Source organism: Chaetomium tenue (assembly GCF_020726465.1).
Source record: "Chaetomium tenue strain MPI-SDFR-AT-0079 chromosome Unknown F5144scaffold_3, whole genome shotgun sequence".
NCBI lineage: Eukaryota > Fungi > Ascomycota > Sordariomycetes > Sordariales > Chaetomiaceae > Chaetomium > Chaetomium tenue.
In genome coordinates this window covers 2,220,233-2,233,323 of record NW_027117331.1, presented here as the reverse complement: position 1 = coordinate 2,233,323, position 13,091 = coordinate 2,220,233, and the positions used below count along the sequence as shown (strand labels likewise).

Genomic DNA, 13,091 nt, shown 5'->3' with positions numbered 1-13,091 from the left:
TGAACATCAATGAACTTTGGCCGAAACCTCGAGGCACTTCCTCATTCTCTTATGTGCAAAGAAGAGAGCCTACTCCCGACTACTGGTCGGTCAAACAAGCCAACGCAGCATCTAAATCCTCCTTAGCTCTCAACACCACCGTAGCAGCAACCACCCTCGCCCCGTCACCCTTGCATCCTCACTCAGCCCCTTTTCATTCTCCACACACCACAAAAATACCGTCCCTAGAACCTTAGCATCCCCTTCACACTCAGTCACCGTACCGGCCAGCAACAGGATGAGGCCCGGCTGGTCATGATCGGCAACAGACAGGCAGGTTCGGCTGCTCGCTCTTATACCATGTTGTCACCTATAACCACGGCTGCATCGAGGCGCCGTACCTCTTAGCAAAGCGAGAATACCACCACCGTCCCAACACTGAGGTCTCAGATCAATGCTTGATGGGCCTGCCGTCACAACTACTAATTCGAGGCCTTTCAAATTACGGTACAGCCGAAATCTCCACTAGACGATATAGCCATTTCATACGAATACAACCCAGACACCAACCATCTTCACCTAACACAATCCGCGCTTTCCCCACTGTAAAGTTCCTAAACCTCACGGATGGGGAACAGCTATACTTGGTAACTACATCGACGGGAGCCTCAAGTTCGAGTTTGTTGCCCCGTCGGATGATATTGTGGTTTACAATGATGGAAGATGTTGGATGGACCCCCTGACCAAGCGCCCTAGGCCGAGATACCTGAGCAGGTTTCCCATTTGCGAGTGCCCGTTCCCGCTTCCTCTGGCAAATGTGATGCTGATTGAGCAAACCAGCGACAGCCGGGGTGGGTTTGTCTCACAAAGTGAGTGAGCTCTCGGCCTAAGTTTAATGAGATGATATCTTTGGAGTAGCGGATGCTGGGCGGGCAGACCGGGACCTCGAGCCGTAGCCGCAGGATTAGGGACGCAGCATCCAATTCCAGGATCTTGTTCCTAGTTCTCACATTTCTGCACAGTAGGCGCCGGCTGCCCCGTAGGAGCTCGATGACGCAAACTCAGCCCCGAGAAAGCATGTCGCTACCCGAGTCCGTCACAAACAGAAGAAGTGGCAATCCCCTGTCACGTTAAGGGGCGCCCAGGTGATAAGACTTAGAATGTGATAGCTCTCCCATTCAGGTTATGGAGCCTGCCCTCCACGGTTGATACGCGTTTGTCAAGCTTGCGGTTGTCGGAGATTACCACACCGGCATCCGAGACCCCGGCAACGCACATGCGATATCTCACATTGAATGAACGAGTTAACTAATCTATGTGGCTATGAGCCTGCAGGAAGCCATGGCCCTGGCATCCCAATTTGTCGCCCCAACCTCCAGCCCTTCCCGTGGCTTTCTCTCTTTGGCTGTTGCTCGGGTCTCTCCGTGCCCTCCCTTTTTACCATCACTTCTCACGAGAAACGCCTCCTTGACCTCCAAGAGACATGAATTACTGCACCACCAAACGCCCGCCCAGCCCTGGCCCCTGGGTATTCCCTCTTCCCCCAGCCCCCATGTTCCATCTCCGCCCACCCACCGAAGACAACGCTCACTCCAACACCAAAAACTCCCCCGCAACCCCCCTCGCGCCCTCCACATCCCCCAGCAGATAGCACAGCGTCCTGATATTATACGCGGCCTCCACCCTCAAGTCCTCACTCCCCATCCCCCCAACCCCCTCCTCCCCATCTCCCCCCTCTTCAGTCCCCCCCTCCGCCAAAACCTTCTTATAATACTCAACCGCCAACCCCGCCAACCCCACCAACGAATACGCCCTCGCAATATTAAAATGCGCCTCCTGCCTCACCCCCACCACCCCCCTTCTACCCACCCCCCCTTTATCCACCCCATCCCCACCCCCAACAACACCCCCCTCCTCCCCCGGAAGCGGAAGAGGATGCAACCGCAACCGATCATCATAGTACCTAAACAGAAACCCAAACCCCTGCGTCAGCAGGTACTGGCGGTTGGTGGCCTGGCGCTTGAGCGCGTAGTGCACGTAGGCAAGCCCCGTGCTGAGGTTGATGAGCGGGTTGGATGGGTCGAGGGAGGCGGCGCGCGCGAAGTAGGAGAGCGCATACGTGTAGGAGGTGGTGGTGAAGAGGATGTGCCCGTAGATGGTGAGCAGGGCGACGTCGAGGGCGATGTCGGTGTCGACGGCGGTGGTGGTGGTGGTGGTGGTGGTGAGGGACTGGGTGTCGCTGATGAGGGGGTTGGGGTTGGGGTTGGTGGTTTCTCGCCGCATGACGATGTTGTCCATGGTTTTGATCTGGCGGAGGATAAACTTTTGGGCTGGGCCCGAGGTGTACCAGGATACGGGGGTCTGGCAGACGCGGCACATGGCCGAGAACATACGGTAGGAATCCGTGCCGGGCATGTAGTCGCGCATGAAGTAGCGGGCGATGGCGACGCAGGTCTCTTCATCGCCTGCGTAGACGGCGCACGAGGCCCACGCGACATGGATCAAAAAGGTCGACTCTGTCGTTGTCCAGACGATGGAGTCCCGCGCCGCGTGGCAGACCACATATGCCTCGCGGTGCTGGCCGGCGCGGACGAGGGTGAAGGCGTAGTTGAGAAAGATGTCGAGCCAGACGTCGAAGGAGATGCCCCGGTGGTCCGAAGGGAACTTCACCGGGATCCTGATGACCTGCTCCTGGCCTTCGGCAGGTGCGAGGTTCTGCCGCAGCCGCTCTTCCATGGCAGCCAGCTTCATATTCCTTGCCGGCACCGCGGCTTGCCCTTGCACATTGGCAGCATACCCAAGGAACTTGATGTACTTCTCCCACGGGTAGAACTGCTTATACGACCGGAAATCGTCGATGAGATGCTTGGCGGCCTTCATCCAGACTCCCTTCGCCTGATCGTCCCCGGCCAAAGCGTTATCTTGAACCTCGCGCAGCCGCTGGAAGTTCTTGGCCGCCTCAGCCGTCAACTCAAGCTCCTGCTGCCTCCTCTTCTCGGCGTTTATCAGGCGCCTCGGCACATAGTTGGACTTCTTGTTCGGGTCTCTGGGCTTGCGCGGTCGAGGTTTGCCCTCTCTCGGTTTCCGCGGCCCGTACGGGGCACGGCGCCGGCCGGTACCATCACCGCGTCTCGCCTCCAGATTCATGGCCTCGCGCACGAGAAGGAAAGCCTCCTCCCGGCCTTCCTGCATCTCCTCGCCCTCGTACATGTTGGCCAGCTGCACGCGGGCCTCGATGTGGTCTTCGTCCTCCTCGATCGCCGCGATGAAGCACTCTTCCGCCGCCGATTTCTCCCCGCGCGCCATGTGATACCGGCCCTGGCAGACAGAAAAGTCGGCATCCAGCGTAATCTCCCCCGTCGTCATGGCGATGTGCCTGTAGAGGTCCAGGTAGCGGATCGCGTCATCAGCCCTCCCACGGTCGAGCAGCGCCACCGCAATATCCTTAAGACAGTCGGGGAAATCCATAAAATCCTCCTCCTTCGCCGGATCAAGCAGCTGCAGGTGCAGGTTCGCCTCGTACTCAAACCCCAGCTTGCCGCGGTACACATACAGCTTCGCGCGCAAGTCGACGGGCAGTCCCTGGCCATAACTCTCCTGCGGAAACCTTGCCGGCTCAAACTCAGGCACCACAATCCGCCTATCGTCCGTGATATCCCACTCCCTGTCATCATCCACCCACTGGTCCCAGTACACCTCCTCCCTCCTCCCCAACAACCACCGCGAAATCTCCTTCAACTCCTGCGCGCCCTCCCGCCACTGCTCCAAAATCGTAAAAAACTCGAGATAAATCCTCAAATCCGACCACTCAAACCAGCCCTCCTCCGCCTCAAACGACCCCCCCGCCCTTAAATGATCCACCAACCGCCTGTACGCGGCCCTCGCAATATCGGCGCCCTTGCGCCGGTCCTTCACATCCAGCGCGACGTCGGCAATGTTGCGCACGGTGCGGATGTTCCACGGCCGGTAGCTCAGCGCCTTCTGGTACTCGGCCAGCGCCTTGCTGGCGTTGCCCTGCATCATGATGACGTCGGCGCGGCCGGTGCGCGCCGTGATGTTGGCGCGGTCCGTCTCGAGCGCCTGCGTGTAGCAGGCGTAGGCCCGCTGCAGGACTTCGTCTTTGGCGGGGGTGTTGTTGCCAGCGTTGCTGTTGTCGTTGGTGCTGCCGTCGGCGGTGGTGGCGTCCTCGTCGACGTCCTCGAGGCATTCGAGCGCGTACTCAGCCGTGGCGATCCATTGCGGTACGTCGCGCGGGGTGAGATGGGCGGCGGAGATGCGGCACCAGATGGCCTGCTCGCGGTTGCCGAGTGTTTCGTGCACGGTGGAGAGCAGCATCCAGGCGTTGAACACCTCGCTGTTGATGCGGATGATCTCGGAGAGGTGGGCGATGGTCTTGTCGTAGTCTTTCTGTTGGAATGCTTCGTTGGCGAGGGACATGCGGAACTGAATGTCTGGTGGGAGCTTGGCTGCCTTCCTGGGGCCGGTGGACTTGCGCGGTTTGGATTTCCGGCCGCCCTTGCCGCCGGCCTTTTGGGGTGGTGGTGGCTGGTAGGGTATCCCCGACGCCTCGGCTCGCTGGCGGGCGACGAAGGCTTCTTGTTGGAGGTCAAACCGCTCGACCTCGGCGCGGAGTTCGAGGGCGTCCGAGTCGGCGGAGATGTTGCTCGCCACCTCATCCTCGTCGTCGTCCATCATCATCTCGAGCTCCGGTGGCCCTCCTGGGTACAGGCTTGGGTCTACCATGTTGAGAGAAAATCTGGATGCTGCTGTTTGTGATGGAGGTGCGGCGGCGGCCGCCTCGTCGATATCCATGTTGTTCATCCTTGTGGTTCCCTCGAATCTCTGCCGAGCCTCTTCCAGATCTCAAAAAGCGCCAGCTCCAACAAGCTTCAGTAGGTGGGGGTCTCCAATGTTGATTTTACACCATCTCAACCCGGCCAACCCCCGATCCTTCCAAGATCACCCCAGACTTGGATGATGATATCGCTTTTTGCAAAGTTGTGCTCGATTACCCCGGTGTCGCTTTCCGCTCTCAATAATTCGATTTTGTTCAACAGAGAGTGTATTTCTGATCTCTCGCCTGCCCTAAGTTGGAAAGAAGCAATGTAAGGAGAAAATTTGAATGGTGGTTTCAGCAAGTATTTGGATGTTTGAGAAGTGAATACTTGAAAGTGCCTGTGCATTCGTTCACTTGTGGAGTTTCATTGTTGAAGACAATAGTCAGAGTACAGTGCGATGATCAACTCGCACTCATACTCATTACAGTCGTTAATTTACCGAGTTCAGCAATCCCCTTTATCAGCGCATCACAAGTTGCAAAATTGCTGACAGTGCGGAGTCGGGAGCATATTTCAGAGCCGAAGTCTCAGCACAACCAAAGTTTCACATTCACATCATCAGTGAAACTAAGATGGTTATCAAAGCAGGAAAAATCATCGTAAATTATCACCCCTTACCAGGAGGAACGCCATTATCGCGTTACTATTTCGCTCTCCCAAAACCGTGGTCGCCCAAATCCACCCCCTGTACATGTGCAACCTGCGAACCGTCCCGCTCAAATTGCCATAAGCCCTAGAGGAAACGCTCATATAGCTTGCTGAAGAGTTTATGAACCACCTCATTCACGCATTTATCCCCAACTCCGAGCATAACCCTGTAGGCTCGCAGCAAGAATATTCAGCAACCGATGCTCCGTAGGAATGTGATAGCACCCGGTCCGCTTGGTTCCATATAACCCTTTAACGTCCCGGGACATTCTACCATATTCTCGTTACCGGGAAACGGGAAGGCACCTAGCCCAACTTGCCATCGTTCCTGGCCTCTGTAAAGTGAGTTAGCATCTTCCCATTCTCATTCTCAATCTGAAGCTCAGAAAACCTACCCTTGACCTGCTCAAAAACCTTGAGCATCTTGCGTCTAGCACCCAGCGCGTTGACGCCGCGGTCCTCCAGCTGCTTGTCATCCAGCTCGATGAGATCCGTCCACTGCATGTCCTTGAGGTTGTCCGTGTATTTGTGCAGACGCAGGCTCCGCAGCCAGCTCGGGATGTCCTGCAGCAGCGTCGGGTCGGTGGGATCCTCAGGGGGCTTCGAGGTGCCTCTCCGACCACGCGGAGAACGGCCACGAACCATGTCCGAATGATCCGAGTGGTACCCTTCATGGTGACCGCCCAGGCCCATCTGGAACGGACCCAAGTTCATTGGAGCCAGTCCATTGTTCATAAGCGAAGGTCCTCCATCATAGGCACTAAGGAAACCATTATTCTGCGGCGAAGTGAAGGACAGGGCGGGTCCGTAGTTTTGCATACCAAGGCCCGGTGAATTAGGCCGTGATCGATGAGCCGCAAAGCTCAGGTTCTGCGGCTGCTGCAGGGCCATCACCTGCTCCCGGCTCAGCGGCACCCCATGCTCGCTGACCATAATCGCCCCAGGCATAGAAGGAGCACCGGGCGACAGCGGGTTCTGGGGTTGACCCGGCTCGTTGGAGCGGGCGCGACGATACTTGCGCACATCATCCAGCGCAAAGCGGTTGTTAACCGTCGAGAGGGCCGCCAGCTTCATTGCCGTAGCGTTGGCAACCATGTCGGCATTGTTACCCTGCGGCTGGTTGAAGCTCGCCACCATGGGAGTGTTGACCATCGAGGCCCAGTTGCCACTGGCGCCGTACGGAGACAGAAGAGGCAGTTCGGCAAGTTGCGGCTCTCCAGTAGTCAGTGTGGTCGACTGAATATTGGTGTTGCCCGAGATCTGCGGGCGAGGGGATCGCAAGCCGCCAGCGGACGGCGGAGGCTGCACAAACTGGCCCATCGGGGGTTGGCCGGAAGAGGACTTGGGGCGGTTCGGGTCGTTGGGGCCCCAAGGGGATGCCGGGTTCTGCGCGTTGGGGTCATCCTTAGGGGCAGAGATGGTCGGCGCCACCAGAGAGTTCCGGTTATCCACCATGCTATTTCTAGTCGAGGTGGGGGGATTGCCCGTCTGCTGGGTGAACTTGGCTTTCTCGGTCGCAATGGCCGCGGCGGCATCGGGGAACATGGCGTTAATGGTCGAGGGATCGAGGCCCGACTGGCGCTTCACGTTCGCACCGGCACTCGGGCGGGCCAGGGAGTTCCGAGCCGAGTCGACCGTCAGCTTGCTCATAGCATCGCTCAGACGGTTAGACATGGGATCTACATCACAGCCTCGTTAGCATTAGCACATTGAATGAGGTTTAGGACACAAACCCTTGTCAAAATTGGCCGGCGAAAGCACACCCGACATCGGGTGGCTCTTGCCCATCTGCTGCAAGACCTGAATAAAGAAACGGATCTGGACCTGGGTGGTCTGCTGCAGCAGCGCATACAAGGCAGCAGTGCGTTCAGCCTCGCTCAGGACCCGGAACCACTGTTCAATAGCACTCAGTTCGTCCTTGAAATCCTGGTCGAGGGTAGCAGCTGCCATCTCCTCGAGAGTGGTCTCATACTGGTCGATATCGGCAATCCACTGCTGAGCAAGTTTGTCTTGGGGGTCCAACTCGGAGGTGCCCTGACCTTGGCCTGCCTGTGGCTGGCCGTAGAAGTCGGACGATGGTCGGATCCGACCAGCGGCGGCCTGTCCGGTCAAGGCGGCCATATCCGCAGACGCACGGAGGGCGTGATTGTTTGCACCGATTGCACGGGAGGAAGGTGGTCGCAGCGATGAAACACTGGCAGCCTCGGGAGTGCTGTTACGGTTGCTCATGATGTTAGACATGTTGAGCATAACCGTCGTGCGACCGAGATTCGTATGGGAGTAATCGAGTGGGCTGGGTGCAAGGACTCTATAAACGAGGGTGGGAATGAATCAAAGCGTCGTTTCTGAAGATCAGCCAGTGCCAGGTGCCAGGAAAAGGTGAAACAAGGTTCGCGGCTATTCAATGTTAGCTTGCGCTGGCTTTGGGAGGTTTCGTCATTTTCCAGGACCGATCTTCATGCCATAGAAGAGTGGGGGTATGTGCGTCAGATACGTACCAAGGCAGAAGGTCGCTTGCTGTGCTTGGGCAAAGATGAACCGATAGTATTAGATTCGCCGAAGAGACTTTCGAAGTCGCTGCGGAGAGGAAAAGGCGCAAAGACTTTCGAACACTCCTGCAGTAACCTGCTGGCCTCAAAGGAGGATCGAAATTTCGCGATGAAGAAGGTCACGAAAAGGCACGAGGTTCTGTGAAAAAAGACCCAAGGGTCGAGTTAGTAAATCAGGCGCCAGGAAACCGAGTTGCATTCGCGGCGCATGTTGAGGGAGAACTCAAAGGGTCGAGCAAAGAAAGGACCTTGAGTAACAAGCAAGTTGCCAAAAGATATGCCAGATGCCGCCACTCATGCGGGCGTCGAGGTCAGACGAAAAATCGAGAAGAAAGTAGACAAAGAAACTCAAGGGTGCCGCGGGGTCTTTTTCCCGAACCGAGTCCAGCCCGCAGCTTCACAAAACCCCAAGACGAGACGAACGCACATCAGGCGGCCAGGCGGGGAAATCGCAAAAGATAAAAACTCACCCATTAAGAAAGCTCCAGAGTATTCAGAAATCCGCGCCGAAACGAAGAGGTAGGAGGAGGAGGATTAGCTAGCTCCGGCCTGAACCAGCAGAAGTTGACAGGTTCGCGGTGACGGGACGAACAAAAAGGAGAAGAGGATGGAGGAGTTCGTTCAGATGGAGTCGAGGAACCAGAACCTGACAGGGGCCAGGAACCTAAGCCAACGAACGGAAGAAACGGAAGACGCACGGAAGTCCAGGAACAGTGGATCCCGGTGAGCCCCAGGCTTGGGCACAGCCGGCGCTGGGCGGCTGGGTCACCCGCTAATGTTAGCACCATCACAAGCGCAGGAGCCAGCTCCACAGGGGATGTTTCGCCTCAGATACAGAACAAACCCCCGATATGAACAACTCGGCAAGAACAAAAATATGGAGGTCACTGTGAATTGTGAATGATACCTAAGACCCCGTCGGGAATTTCGGGAGAGACTTCCATCCCATAATCTCGGAGCAAGACAAAGAAGGGGCACCAGACTTTTGCCCCTTATGCTCGTCTTTTTGCATGAAGTGCCTGGCTCTCGAGGCCACCTTAACCTAGGCTCTTCGGATAGCATGCATAGAACCCGAGCCTCGATATCCTAGCTGAACCTTCCTCCGGCAGGCAGTTAGTTGGCTACGGAGTGTATCCCGGGTTACCTATCCTTTTGAAAATAGGGGTTGTCAGCAGCCGAGCCTCCCCACTACGTGCCGCCGCTGCTCGCAACACTAGACATCGGATGGGTGGCACATGAAACGACCCGACAATGAGGTCTGAGTGAGTTTGTCACGAGGGCAGGAACTCCAATAGGCAACGAAACAAAACTCGTATGAGCTTACTCCAAGTGCTGCGGCTGAGTGGCATGGACTCGAAGTCGCAGGGCTGAAGCCCAAGAGGAAGAGTGGCATGCATCATCAGTCATAGATAGACAAGGCGGGCATTATTAGGTACTTGTGAATGACAGAATTGGGATTTGTTACAAGTCTATATTTGCTACTCAGGAACAAGCTTTCGGTTCCTTCATCAGGGAGGTACGGGGAGCAGGCATTGAACTGCGTGGTCTTCGTAGAAATGTAGCCTTGCTTTCATGCACCCCAAGTCTTTCGGAAGAAGATCATAGGTGTTTGGTAATAGCAAGGCTGGTCCGTCTCGGCACGATATAATCCTTCAGCAGATTGAGCATGGAAAAAATGGCCCAGAGCTGTACACACTAATGCCGTTCGTCGTTATGACGCCCCCAGAGATGCCCACAACAGAACAAAATCAAGGTCGATCAAAAGGAGGGGGAAAAGATCGGGGTCGCCGTGGTCAGCGCTCGTCACACAGTCAACATCACACACCTTGTCGGCCTGGCTTGGTTTGTTCTCGTCCCAATCAAGCCGTGCCCGCGATCGAGGAGAGGATAGCACACCCCGGCAGATCCGCCTCTGCGCGGAGGCCAATGCATTCCGTTTGGGTTTGATCGAAATGACGCCCTAGATAACACCTCGAAAAGCCGGCCCAGTGAGCGGTGGTGTAAAAATTCGTCACCGCCTTAGAATCCCTCCTTCGTAAGAGTCATGTCCGAAGATGTGTCCCCTCCCAACCGTTGCGCGCCGCTAGCAAAAAAGGAAAATCGATTTAGGCAGTCTCCCTCTTGCCCTCCTTGAACTCCTTCTGTAGGATGTGTTAGCGATACCAGTCTTGGTCCCCCATCAAGCGGTCGTGTCGGGTTTGCGTACCAGAGCCTTCGCGGTGCCGTGGAGCGCATGCCTGTGGTTCCTGCGGAACTTGGGGTCGGTGCCCTTCAGCGAGGGGTACCTCTGGGTCTTAGGCTTCTTGATGCTGTTGTGGTCTCGCGGTTAGCTTCCCCGATGCGGCGCCGGGTCGGTTCTCGAGGGTGCGTACCCGTTCCGGTGCGCCTTGCGCGACTGGTTGTGCTGAGACGAGTTCTTAGACTCTGCAAACTCGTCAGTACCGGTCAAGGCAAAGGCGGCAGTAAAAAGGGCGACATACTGGCCATTGTAGAGGATTTTGGCTCTGACTGGAGATGACTGAGTCTGAGAAGCTGGGGTGCAAGGTTCAACAACTCAGAATGTCGCTTGCGCACAAAAGTGGGAGAAAGAAATTAGGGCCCTAATTTGGTGGCTGTGGCTGTTGCGGGGCTGAACAGTGGCGCAAGGGTATTGAATACACCAATCGTTGTAAATTACGACGACAGAGGAATCGCAATTGGAAACTTTGAGCAATCACAGAAGGGACCTGAGCAGAATCAGTCGTTCGAATGCTAATAATCATATTTAGAATAAGAATCTATATGCGCTATTCATATACAGAGGCAAATACCCCATTCCCCCGGCAATAAACACCAACAACACCGACAAGCCGACCGTATGTTATACAACAACAGTATTTCACGACTTTTCTAAGACACCCACCCTCGGCCGAAACACCAAGATGGCGGTTTATTTCACAGTGACAGGAGCTACGAGCTTAGCCGCAGCGGCTAGATCGCCAGCCTTCCCGAGCCTCCGGGACCGCATGACCTGGAGATACCGGACGAACAAGACGAACATGAGTTCGACACTGCAGCACCAACATTAGTAATGGACGCCAGATGCGCGGTTTGCAGTACGTACCGCTCCTTCGTCATCATCAGGATGCCCTGCACCAACAGTCCCTTGAGAATCTGCGGACCAATGCCCTTGAACAAGCTCCTTGGGCCTTCGTTCGCGATGATGAATTGCATCACCTCGATGAAGCTCTTGAACGGCTTCCCCTGCCGCGCCGGGGGCGGCTTCGACTGCAGGCCGACCTTGGCCACGATCAGGGGCTGGGTGACGATGGTGGCGAGCGCCTTGGACATCGCGCCGAGGGCTCGGGACTACGTTAGCCTTCCAGCAAGCGGTCACGATGGAGTCTTGAGCTTACCGAAAGCCTCCAAGGGCGACAGGTTCTTCTTCCCCGGGTACAAAACGTCCTTCAACCTCTCATAGGCCCCATATGTGATAGACGGGTTGATTACCAGCACCAAGCTCGCCTTCAGCCCCCTCCACAACCCGGAGACGCCATCCTCGCCCTCGACCACCTCGCGCGCCGTGTCGATGAAGCCCTTCCTCTCCCCCTTGCTCTGCGTTTGTTGGCGGGTTGTGATGACGGCGACGGGGATTGTGAAGAGCTGCGCAAGCGCGCCGGCAGCAGCACCGAGAGACAGCTCGACGACGGTGGATGGCTGGCCGGCGGCCTTGGCGTACTTGAGGTAGACGGTGCGGACAATCGAGTACCAGTAGAAGTAGGCGAAGTTTGTCGAGGCCACACCGAGCAGGGAGCCGCCCATGCCGGCGTACAGGCCCGCGACGCCCTCGGCAGACGCGATCTTCGACACGGCGTCCCAGGTACCTTTGTAGTGCACCTCGTCGGATTTTTCGTCGGTCTTTTCGGCGTCGGTCGGCTTTACTTGAACCTGGAGCTTCGTCTTGATGCTGGATCGCCATGCTGGTTAGTGACTGCGTGCGCCAGAAAGTGTAGTTGACGTACAGATCGAGAGGGTAGACGAGCGCATTCGCAAAGACTGCGCCCGCGGCACCTGCCGTCGCTTTACCCCATGGCCCAATTGGGGCGGGTTTCGACTGGACGGGCATTGCGATCTCCTCTAGTCCTCGTTCAGGACTCGGCGGCGGTTTTCGCGCGGCGTCGTGGGCTCGAGTGCTGCCGCGGTGATCGGAGTGTGGAAAGTGTACTGTGTAGGCTCGTGATCGGAGTTTGGCGTATCAAGGTACTCGCCGGGTATTCAACACCCCGATGACGGCAATTGCCTCGGCTGCGCACGGCAAACGGCAGCGGGTCACAAGCTATGAAGCAACGGATCTTTAAATAAATGGTTGCACAAGACACACATACACGACAAGGCCAAAATGGATAAGACGACAATGGCAGCAATGACAACAGGGACGACGCCATCAGAGGATCCCGCCCCTTGTATTTGACTCGCAGCCGTGGGCCTGTGATAGTTATCGGGACTGTGTAGCCGTCAACCTCGGCAGGTGAAGACCTCCACTATTCGGGACAAGCAGCGAGACCTCCATTGCCCCGCATCACTGATCCCGGCCTGGACATGCCAGTAAGTCAGGTGCTTGCAGTTCACTTTACATTACCTACCTACCAACAGACCTTCTTTTTTTGCTGGGGTTTTCTCTATTCTTTATCCGGCTTACTCAACCCCCATATTATTGGACTAAATAATTATTTATTACTTCATCCCCCTAGAACCGTCTCTTATCTTTTCTTTCTAGCTTCCACTTGGTTGAGTGAACTGTGCCGCTGTCCCTGATGCGGGGTCTACATACAAGTATGCGCCAGCCGCCGTCAAGGTTCTCCTCAGCTGCCCGTTGGAGAGACCACAGCGGGCAGGAGCCTATAGACACCTTTTGAACTTCTTTTCGCAAACTCATGATACCTACTTAATTCATGGTGTCATGTGTTTTTTTCTCGCAATGCAGAAAGCCTTTTCTGCGTCTTTTTGGAAGTCGGGACTCAGACGGGAGTAAATTCTCAGTCTGCCTTGGACCTTTCCACCTGCCACTTGATGAGGAGAGAAAAGGGCTCTAGGCAGT

General features: G+C 56.2%; 4 protein-coding genes across 4 annotated transcripts; all 4 read right to left on the bottom strand.

The window, feature by feature from the left end:
- Positions 1–1,566: 1,566 nt before the first annotated feature.
- Positions 1,567–5,273, bottom strand: F5144DRAFT_611219 (uncharacterized protein; the record flags this gene model as incomplete). The annotated part of the gene is made up of 2 exons (XM_066791686.1): positions 1,943–5,273; positions 1,567–1,639 (listed from the first exon to the last, which is right to left on the bottom strand). Exons 1-2 carry the CDS (start codon positions 4,798–4,800, stop codon positions 1,567–1,569), a joined length of 2,931 nt encoding a protein of 976 aa, XP_066644765.1. The 5' UTR covers positions 4,801–5,273.
- Positions 5,274–5,685: 412 nt separating this feature from the next.
- On the bottom strand, positions 5,686–7,986 carry F5144DRAFT_181452 (uncharacterized protein). Its single transcript, XM_066782725.1, has 4 exons — positions 7,964–7,986; positions 7,199–7,862; positions 5,861–7,144; positions 5,686–5,800 (listed from the first exon to the last, which is right to left on the bottom strand). The coding sequence occupies exons 2-4, from the start codon at positions 7,713–7,715 to the stop codon at positions 5,772–5,774; spliced, it is 1,830 nt and encodes a 609-aa protein (XP_066644764.1). The 5' UTR covers positions 7,716–7,862; positions 7,964–7,986; the 3' UTR covers positions 5,686–5,771.
- A 2,207-nt stretch (positions 7,987–10,193) lies between these two features.
- F5144DRAFT_486754 (60S ribosomal protein eL29) lies at positions 10,194–10,445 on the bottom strand (the record flags this gene model as incomplete). The annotated part of the gene is made up of 2 exons (XM_066785567.1): positions 10,194–10,323; positions 10,387–10,445. Coding segments are annotated over 2 exons (189 nt in total), but the record flags the coding sequence as incomplete, so codon positions are not given.
- A 278-nt stretch (positions 10,446–10,723) lies between these two features.
- F5144DRAFT_530123 (mitochondrial carrier domain-containing protein) lies at positions 10,724–12,119 on the bottom strand (the record flags this gene model as incomplete). Its single annotated transcript, XM_066786914.1, has 4 exons — positions 10,724–11,064; positions 11,118–11,355; positions 11,410–11,960; positions 12,016–12,119. The coding sequence occupies 4 exons, from the start codon at positions 12,117–12,119 to the stop codon at positions 10,944–10,946; spliced, it is 1,014 nt and encodes a 337-aa protein (XP_066644762.1). The 3' UTR covers positions 10,724–10,943.
- Positions 12,120–13,091: the final 972 nt, after the last annotated feature.

What these genes read in the sequence shown, in the direction of transcription:
- F5144DRAFT_181452 (XM_066782725.1), bottom strand. Translation starts at nt 7,715, where the DNA reads ATGCTCAACATGTCTAACATCATGAGCAACCGTAACAGCACTCCCGAG. An exon ending in GCCGGCCAATTTTGACAAGG is followed by an intron (nt 7,145 to 7,198) that starts GTTTGTGTCCTA and finishes GCTGTGATGTAG; the next exon opens with ATCCCATGTCTAACCGTCTG. An exon ending in GGTTTTTGAGCAGGTCAAGG is followed by an intron (nt 5,801 to 5,860) that starts GTAGGTTTTCTG and finishes CTCACTTTACAG; the next exon opens with AGGCCAGGAACGATGGCAAG.